General features: G+C 38.6%; 1 protein-coding gene across 4 annotated transcripts in view; it reads right to left on the bottom strand.

The window, feature by feature from the left end:
* The window catches only part of LOC6525558 (tyrosine-protein phosphatase 10D), a 44,279-nt gene extending 33,866 nt beyond the window's left edge, over positions 1-10,413 (bottom strand). For 2 of the 4 annotated variants that reach the window (XM_039373307.1, XM_039373285.1), the window contains exons 1-2: positions 10,078-10,412; positions 8,219-8,657 (exon numbers count right to left, since the gene is read on the bottom strand). In XM_039373307.1, the coding sequence (XP_039229241.1) occupies positions 8,219-8,332 (114 nt within the window). In that variant the 5' untranslated portion in view covers positions 8,333-8,657; positions 10,078-10,412. Of the gene's footprint in view, positions 1-8,218; positions 8,658-10,077 lie in introns of all 4 variants that reach the window. The other 2 variants (XM_039373342.2, XM_039373253.1) reach the window with 2 other exon arrangements.
* Between the last annotated feature and the right edge of the window lie 153 nt (positions 10,414-10,566).

The raw sequence follows: 10,566 nt of genomic DNA on the forward strand, positions 1-10,566 counted from the left end.
ATCTTGATTTAAAATTTAAGGTAAAAACTACACGGATTACAAGAGATGATAATGTGGAAACATAGCAAATGAGTTATACAACCAGCAGCTTAACTTTTGGGCTATGTGAGAAAGCAGAACGGCCAGAGACAAAAGCTAAGCCATTCGACAGCTTAATCGAATGTCATGACCAACTGCAGCACAAATTGTTATTGCCTCATTATAAATAATCCCCGATCCCCTGCCCAGTGGCAACCACCCATTTAACCACCCACCCATTCAGCCACCCTTCCTTCCATACACACATATTTCTCTTATTCGCCGTCTGTCTCTGTGTAATTGCTCTAAGCGTTGTTAATGTCATTTGTTGTTGCCCAGCGATTTAACCCCCGGAAACCCCGAGAAGCCCAGACAAAATGGTAAATGGAAAAAATAAAATAACTAGAGCACACAGATATCTCAATTGTCCGCGGGTGGTGGCAAAAGTTAGCACCAGGCGTAGGCCTGGAATTGCTACAACCTGAGTCTAGATAGCTTCTGGTGCAGCTATAAATTAGCATAAGCCCAACACGTAGCCCACCTTGTGACATAATACCACGAAGATGTCAAGAAATATATATGTATATATGTATGTACTTTTGGAAGGGCTGGGGTTAGGTCGCCACATATGTTGGCCTTTTACCATTCGTTTGTGGCAGCCGGCATTTGGGTGCTTCAATCATTTTTCAACAGATGTTGAGGGACGTTTGATATGTTTGTTTGTTTTTGGTTTGGTTTGGTTTGCTCTCGGTTTTTGCGCTTATTTGGCTTTAGATTTTATTTTGTTTAATTTAAGGCTTTAGAAATCTCAAATTTCATGCCTAGCTAGGCTTATTCTACGCTACGGAAACTTTAAACAAACTCGGCTACTTAATCAATTGAAAAAACCGATGTTTTTAAGTGTACCATAGCTTGAGGTGTTGTCCCAAAATAAACAATTGATGAAAGCCAACGCTATCTGCTGTCTGTCGTCCATTGTTCACCATCTGAATTGTTAACAGGCCGAATGGCCAATCGAATGCCAATCGATAAATATTAAAGGCAGCCAGATCGAACTACCCCGCGTTGCCTACTCACACCCCTCGATTGCCATCATATCTGGAACCCCCCTTTCGGTTTTTTATTCCACCCTTGGGAAAAGTCGCGCGAGATGCGTGCCAAAAAAGTGTTAAAAATGCATTCCATGCAGGGAGGAGAGCAGAAGGAAGAGGAAAAGCTGCTTTGATTTCCCTCTTTGTATTGTGTTTCCCATTTGGAGGGGGATAGTAAATCATTCAACTGTTATTATACTTCCAATATTATATATACCTTTTCTCTTTTAAAAAGGTTTTTTTCAAAATGTTTCAACTTAAAGAGGTCCCATCATATAGATGTTTCTTTTCCTTTGTTTGTGCGTGAAATTCCATAAAAAATAGCAATAAAATGCTGTGCTAATGAAAACGCGACTCACTCACACACACGTGTCGAAAAGGACATTAAATGAACCTTATCCCCGAAAATTGCCAATGGCCATCATTTAATGTGCTGATAACTTGCACAAACTGCGAAGGACGATCAAAATGTCGCTGGCACACACGATATCATAAACTCGCAGTTCACTTGAAACCCTATGCGAATTACGGCCATGTAAGCTGATTGCTACGTTTAAGAAAGGGCTTAAGGATGCACCTCCAATTCCCAATTTCCACGTGCCACAGAACCACCCACCAGCTTTTGCTACCACTGTCATAACTGCCATTGCCACCCACAAGCTTTTGCTACCACTGCCATAACTGTCAACAGTAGGGGAACTGAGAAAATAGGGAACATTTTGAAATAATTATGAACCTAATTGCTCAAGACTTTATCATAACTTTAGCAAAAGAAAAAAAGTCACAATTTATTTATTTATTTATTTCTTAAGATAATATTTAAAAGAGAGCTGAAAACATTAACCATTTGAATATATAAAACATCTAGAAATCAGTACAACGTTTGTGGCGCCCCCGGGTGGTGCAAACTTATAATTACTATTTGTGGAACTTTTTCTTAAAGAACCAAACTAACTAGAACAAGTTGTACCCCAGTTTGTGGTAATTTTCGCAGTGTTTGCTAAACTTGCGGCAAATTGAATTTGCAGGGAAGACGCTGTTGACTCCGCAGTGCACTTTAGCACGTAGTCCTAATGCTGGATGATGGTGCATGGTGGGATTTGGCTGAGTTGCGGGTTGCGAACGACGTATGTGGATGGCAGAAAGAATGGAAATGTTTATGCAAACAGTTTAAGTCACGAGTGAAGTTGGAAGGCTTGAGGAAGTGTGTGGAAATGGTGGTGGCCACAGGTGAAGCCCGAGCCAACTGTGCGAAATGTTGCAATTTCCATGCTAAACGTTATTTAGCGTCTAGTTACATGCTCGTTCAGAGACTCCAAGCCCTGGAGCACATCCTCTGAATATTCCTTCATACATTTATTTTTTCTGGAGCATAAGGCACCTCAATTATGGAGTCCATAGCCAAGTCTGGCGGGTGATTGGTTGCAAGCGATGAATATGCAACGTGCAGGAACTCAGTCATCCTTGGTATGTCCAATTTAACTTCGTTTGAAAACCTGAATCAGTGAATCAGTTGTTCGAGTTTAAAGTTCTATGACACTTCGGAATTGCCTGTAGTTTGGCGTCATTTTAAGGAAATGTGAATAGTAAAGGGGGTATATCTTTAAACGTATCAGTTACGATATCGCCCCTTTAAGATATCACTTTCATTTTGGAGTAAAAGACATTCTTTCGTTATTCGTTTATCGATGGCAAATAACAGGCTAGCTTTTATCTTTCATTTTGCTCCCATCGACTAATTGAATTGATGGACCATGTGGAGTGGATTAACTTGCAACCCCGATTCGATTGAGTTTGAGGTTTCCGCATTCCGATTCCCAATCCGAGTGCATATGTATATCCCAAGGTCAGTGAATTGTACGCACGCACTCGATAATTTTCTTCGGGGGTGGACATTTTTTCTATCCACCCTCGCTGCTTTGGCAGAGAAAAATAAAACAGAAGTAGTCGAGAGTTGGGTTTCACAAAAACAGCACTGAGAAAAATAAATCAATCTTGTTTAGCAAGAAACAAATTTGAAAGCTAAACATCTTTGTTTATAAAATTTGTAATTCGCATGTAGCAGTTACGTTAGCAATAAAAACGCTCCAACCTATAATAATATTGAAGTAACTATTTTTTCATTAAAGTGCACTAGCAGCAGCAGCAGCAACTAATAATTAAATCGACAAATGAATTCACACCCTTCGAACTCAACTAAATTACGATCGTGCTGGCCAAACAGTTTTCCTACAGGGAGTTTTTCCTTTTTTCCCCCATCGGAGGGTTGTCGAATTTTCAAAAATTTCAAGGCCAATGACATCGGTCACTATTTCCTGCAATGGGAAATCATTGATGCGATCCGATTTGTCTTCTCTATTCATTTATTTCCTGTTCAGCTTCGATTTTTGGGTGGATTTGTTCGATTCCAGTTGTTACAAAAGAATGGATATATACGAGTATTATATGCCCATGAAAGTGGTTTACTGCATTGGGATTGTCACTAAGTGCAATTGCTGTGAGAAAAAAGTCGCATGTTCTTAGTTGGAATGCTTAATAATAAATTCTTTATACAGTGATGTTCAAAATTACCTCCAATCTGTATAGAAATACATGTATATATATATATATATATACATTCTACCCCAAAGTTCTGGAGTATTTAGACGTACTTCATCCACTCCACACCTAAATCACCTTATTTCGCCTGTCACAATATAGCATAAAACAGACAAGCTGTCAGTTTGGGCCAACTGACAGGCATCGGGCCAAGAACTATCCAATAAAGAGATTGACAAGCTAGAAGAAAATAAAAAGGAAAATCTCCAATGGTGCTAATGCGTCCATATGGAGTCATTTACTGGGCACCCAAGAATTTTTGTGGATTATTTCGCAAGATTTTCTTGTACAAAAATGAAAATGTCAGCGCATGGGGAAAAGTGGAGCTCACAAATGAGCCGCAAATGCGGGGCTGCAAATGGGGAAAATCAGAGTGTGAAAATCCAAGGGTGGCCCTTGTGGCAAGTAAATTCTCCGCCTGCCACAGCATCTGCATCTGGTAACTCCGCACTTTGGCTCCGCCGGCTCCAGATGAAAGCATTTACAAACGCGCAGTCAATAAATTTCAATTAAACAAACAGCAACTGCAAAACAGCGACCCCTCCTCCCCCCATTTTCCATTGCATTTTCTCATTAGTTTTTTCCTTTTTTTTTTATTATTTTCCCGTCTGCTTGTTTGCCTTTTGTTCACTTGGAATTGCGAATTCCTGTATACAAACGGATCGGGATTTACGATTGCAGTGCAGAATGTACGTGCATCGATTTTAATTAATAAAAATTGAGCTAATCATCAATGGAGTGAGCATTTATAAAAAAAAGGGAACATTCAAAGTGCAGCGCTCAGATCAATAATGATAATTAAAGTTGTAATTACCTAAGAATTTAGCGCATTTATCACACATTTTCAGTCGAGAATTCCGTTTTGTATTACAAAATGGATCAGACTTGGTATACGACCATATGTTGTTACTCTTTGGCCAGTCTGCTCTACTTTTGGCCAACAGATTTCAGCTCTTCATTTGTGCCAAGTCATTTTGTCGACCTTTTGCAGCAGAACACACACACACACACACACACACACACACACACACACCCACACACACACACAGACAAGTAATTAGTAAGCAGACAGTCTATGTAACAAAGTTTTCGCATACAAAAATTATGACTTTCATAATGCTCAAGTGGCGGCAGGAACTAGTGCAGTCTCCTTCCGGCCTCGCCCTCATATAATAACTCCCCTCGTTTGGAAGAAACCTCCCCGGTTATGAATCATGTGTACAGTGAACTAAATATTAAGTGACTTTATATAGAAAGCGCACACACACACTTTTCGGCAACAGACGCGTTCACAGTTGTAGAACTAAGTTTGAAAACTGCTACCAAATGAAGATTTACTATATGAAGATATAGATCTTTAGAAGTTATAGTTGCTCGTATATTGAAATGAAACTTAATAATTTTAAACATTTTAAACTTAAATCTTAAAATAGCAAAATTACTACGCTATATATAAGTGTGTTAAGCATTGATAATTTAATTTTTTATGTTTTATTACTACTGCTGCACTCATCGCCGCAGTTGTGAATACCTCCAAAGATATATATACATTTATATATGAGTGTATTTTATATGGCGAGAGTTGTGCGGAAAAGTCACCCTTATAAAATAGTGGGTGAATCGAAAAACGCCTCACGGGAGCAAACACCGTTAGAGCAATTTCATTTTCGGTTCTTTTCTGGCTTTTGTGGCAGGACAATGCCGTATATTTCGAATGGGCCAAACATTTCCTCCATGCCGAAAAATGCCCGTTTTTCCAATCAGAAACTATACTTGAAAGCAGGGGAGGATTGGCCAAACGATTCCTCCTCGGGGCTTAATCGATCTATGAAATAAAAGTCGGAGGCAGAAATGGATCCAGTTATGGAAACAATTTCCCCCATTGGAAAACCACATTTTACTTGCAGTTTTCTTTTCGATTTTTCACTCTTAATTTCGCATTTTGATATTGCATTTCCGGCATTCGGACTCTATTTTCAGTTTGTGTTTGATGTCTGGGAAAGCGAGACGAAGTGGTAACTCGTTCAAAAAATATTGTTGCAAGATATTTTTAAGACTCGCGCAAAAGTCGATCTGGCATATATCACTGTGGACGGCAGTCCACGTAGTGACGAAGCGCACCAGGCGCACTAATATCATTTATTGAGCTAAGCGGAAGTGATCTATTCTGTTGCTTTGCTCTGCAGTCTAAGTTCTGAGATAACCTTCACTTTATTCTGCACTTTCAACTGACTCACTCGAGTATTGCTAATCTGGAATAAGATCAATTAGTCAGGCCATCGGAGGGTTAATAAGCTCAGCTCAACTTGGGTTAATTGTTGCTTAATTTATGCACGTTTTCAAGTAGAATTCGGTTTTAGCGCTGGGTGCAAAAAACAAAGGGGTTTCCCTCTGTCAGTAGAGGGGGTAAAAACCTGAGTGTTTTCGGTGTCAATTGCATGACAATGCAGGGTTGCATTTAATTGCCATCCTGCACCGACTTCTTACCACCTTTTTCCCCCCAATCTCGGCTATTTTCTGGAAGAAGTGTGCCCCATCTGGATGTTTTTGTTTCTGCTACGGTTGACACGTGTCCTGGACATGAAATGGGTGTGGTCTTCGACGGAGTTACTTTTTTTTTGGGAGGAGTGTCGTCCTATCTGCGTTGTGCATCTGAGAATTCTGGCCGGCATTTAATTACCCAACACTTCCTTTTATTCCCCCCGCGCCCGCATTCCTACTGGAATAATTGTTTTAAATTTTCTCCGTAAGCCACATTTTCCGCTCCATTTAATCGGGGGCCTCGGTTCATATTAATCCATGGCATAAATATGCCAAAAACAAATGTTTATACCGATTATTGAGCTTTTTTTAAATTTTCTCTTTAAGGCTATAAACAAATTATTTTTTATTGCTTTATACATTTATACATATATAGGTAACACATTTCGCGAAACACTTGATCATTTTAAGCGGAAAAGAATATAAGCGAAAAGTATCTTATGGATGTGTACTTGCATTAATGAATGTATCTACATACATATATTCGTGTTTACTATTAAAGTGAAACGTGACTTATGGCCACCAGCGACGAAATAAGTTGAGATTGTATGTGACCAAATGGCAAATATTTTTGGCCACTTATCGGTGCAATGAAAAACTGAAAAACAAACCCACAACCGGTGTTGCAACTTTAACGACTCAAAAAACCAATGGAAAGGGATCTACCGGGAATCAATTGGTTAGTTGTACTAGAAATAGAATAGAATGTTTACACATACATTTATGTATATGTAGTAGCCGTTACGCGCCAACAATTTTGCTAAACAAATAAAAACAAACAAATAAAAGTTTGTCAATGTAAAATGAAACCGATATCGGATTCTAGCCGGTTCATTGCGGGTCTAGAATTCATGACAAGTCGTGCCCACATCTGTAACAATTAATTACCCACAGTAACCGGTGAATAGCAGTTGGCAAACAGCTCGACTTGAGTTAGCTTCAATGCCCTATGAAATAGGCAGAAATTTAGAAATTTTCCCTTTAAGTATCAACTTTATGAAAATTGAATTCGTGCAAAACTCGCAAAAGTCGAAAACCCAATTAGGAAAATTGCCAGTCTTATCGATTGCATCACATACATGTATGTATGTAGTTGCATGGTTGCACACATCGAAGAGTAGGCAATGCAATTACTTATTATGCAACACACACCTTAAAGTATCAATTAAAAAATGTTAGGCATGCAAAGTATTTTATTAGACAAACGTAGGACAACGAGTTAAGTGCAATTATACTTAACTCTTTTGTGAGTACAGGGCATATGTCGCATCTTTATCTTCGGTTAAATGCATTCTACTTCATATCTGCACAACACACGACTTGAGATGCACAATGCAAAATGCAAAATCTTGTTCGGTTATTGTTGTTACTCTTGCTTTTGTTTGTTGTTTCCTCAAGGTCTTTGATTGGGGTAGAGTTTATTTGTTTGTTTGTTTTCAGTACTGTGTGTGTCCAGTGAGACAAATACATCCGCATGAACAATAGCGAAAAGCAAACACGATGCGAAATAATTGAATTTAATTAACATGGGAAAGACCACAGACAAAAGTGACGATGAAGACGATGGTTTCCATGTGGGTGGGTAAATGGGATGGGGGGGCGGGGGTGTGCACAACCAAATAATTAAATAACTCTGGACAATGTTTGCAGAACCTTTTCGATCTCCGATAGCCCTCGAATTTGGAAATTAAATGAAGTTATTTAATGTTATTGTCCTTCAGCTATGATATCCTATCACTTTGAAAATGTAGATAATACGAGGCTCTATTAAGCATTCTATCTATATTTGCATATTTATTTTGAATTAATGCTGAAATAATGATGTAAGATGGAAAGTTGTGTTGAGTATTTGTTTTTTTCCCAGGTTAAGACTCCGAAACGAGTAATTATACGATTGCCTGAGCCGTTGGTGTCTATAAATCCACCCGCTATTGTGTGTTTTGGCCATGTTTGTTGGCCCTCTCGCTTACCTTTAGTGTAAATGCTGCCAGAAATGCTAAACTCCAGAGCCAGCGATGTTGTGGAACGGCTTTTTGCCTTTTGAGCCGGATTCTAGTTGTGGCTTTACTTAGCTGGTACAACATTTTGGGGCCGTCGTTTTGCTGCTGTTTTCGTTGTTGTTTTCCTCTCCTTCTCCTTCTCCCTTTCTCTCTCCTTTTCTTGTTCTCTTTTTTTCTATGTTGCTGTTGCTGTAGACTTTGCAATTTATTGTGCGATTTTTGAATTGGATTTTTCGCTAGTTTCTTTCGAATTCGGGCATTTTCAGCACGAGTTTAGTCTTTACTTTGATTAAATGCATTGTTTTCACAGTTTTTTTCGTCAGCGTAGTGCAATTTTATATATTTCTTTCCGGATTTTATTTGAATTGATTATAACATATTTTTGTTTTGTTTTTGTTAATTTTGTGATCTGCAAGAGAGTATGAAATAAAAATAAATGAAAGAGCGATCGCGAGAAGGAGACAGCTAGATAGTGTCGCTATCCTGCTCTCTACCTGCTCTGCTTCCTCTTCTTCTTCTCCAACACTTTGCGCTTGCGCCAAAAGCTTCAGTTGTTTCTTTTTTCATATTTTTCTGCGACTTGTTTCTATATTTGTGCACATTGGAACTAGCCTTAAATGAAATATGAATACACATTGAGGATTTAAATAAAAATCAAATTTATAACCCCACCACTATACAACTTTCAAGACTTACTTTTACTTAATAAACCATTAGACATTTAAAAAATATATTTTTGCGCTTGAAGAAATCATATACCTGTTTCTACTCCTGGAACTGTGGAATTTTGCAATGCATTAATTTCATTTAAATCTCTTTCGCAGATAAGTGCTAATTAATTGCACTGTCTTGTGCAGTTGCAAAAAATACTGCTGATCAACAGTTTAGCCTCCGCTGACGTCATTGAAATATTTAAAATATCGCAGCCAGCAAATAAAACAAATAAATATGAAAAACAAATAAAACTAAACGCCTTAAAAACCAGTTTTGCGAAATCGAAACGATACACCGCACAAAATTCAAATTGCTTTGACAATTATTATATCTTATTGGGAGATTCACGATCTAATCCTTGTAACTTTTTAATAGGCTCCTAATTAATTGGTAATCCTTCCTTAAGACGAATATAATTTGGGAGTGATGCCATTTTAATTTCCTAAATAATGTTCTGTGTATGGTTTGTTATTGTTGCACTGTGTTTTTGTTGCTCTCTGCGCTTGGCAACATTGCTATGCAAAAAAGACCTTCAACTTTGTTGCAAAGAGAGGAAAAGAGAGAAGAAGAGCAGAGCAGATTGATTTGATTGATCTTTTTCCTTCTGGTCGCGAGAAAGAGAGCAGCGGGTGATCGAGAGAGGGGAAGAGAGAGCTTTATGATCTCGGCACATAAAACACAAAAACAAAACAAGTTTTTATAAACGTACATATTTCTTCACCTCTTATTTATTGTTAAATGTGGGACAAGTTTTTTTTAATGCGGCTGGAAAATTTTCGCAATTTTTTGAGGGTATTAAATAGGGATTATATGAAACACACCAAAAAGTTCCCCCAAAAATTAAATGCCGACAGAGAAACAGGAAGTGGAGAAATTTGCCGCACAACAACAAAATATTCAAATGAGGCTGCGTGTAAAAGAGAGAAAGCAGCGGCATGCCAAAAACGAAATAACACACAAAAAAGCTGCGTAGGTGTTGCTTCTACCTCTCTCGCTCTGTCTCTGTCTGCCCCCCTCTCGCCATCTCGTTTTGTTATTATTGTTGCACACACACACACGCACAAACAACTCTCAATTTCTGCTTTTACTTTAAGCTTTATTTCAGCATTTCTTACGTTTTCCACTGCGTTATTCTCAAATTTTTCTCATACGGCACGCCACCAAAAACAACCAAATCATTTAAATATATACACCGTTAATTTTGTGAATTTTATTTACTTCTGTTGTTGTCGTTGGTTATAAAAAAAATAACAAAAAACGAACACAGGCGCACGCACACGTACACGCAGGCACGCGACGCAAAGCACAGACACAAAAAAAAAGCGGAACGGACAATCGACAAATTTTGCGTTTTTCGAGCGTTTGCTTTGCGGCCCGCCTAAATAGATTTCGCGTCCGTTCCGTCCGCACTCCCGTTCGCTCTTCACCACACTGAATTGGAATCTGATTCGAACCCGGAGTCGAAATCGTAATTGGAATCGAAATCGCCGACGCTCGTTTCACCTGTAGAGCTGGACAAATAATCGATGACACTCCGATAGTATCGATAGGAACCTGTTCGGCTTCTATGTTTCTCTTGTCACTGTTTAAAATCAACCTTATCC

This window comes from Drosophila yakuba, chromosome X (genome assembly GCF_016746365.2).
Source record: "Drosophila yakuba strain Tai18E2 chromosome X, Prin_Dyak_Tai18E2_2.1, whole genome shotgun sequence".
Classification (NCBI taxonomy): domain Eukaryota; kingdom Metazoa; phylum Arthropoda; class Insecta; order Diptera; family Drosophilidae; genus Drosophila; species Drosophila yakuba.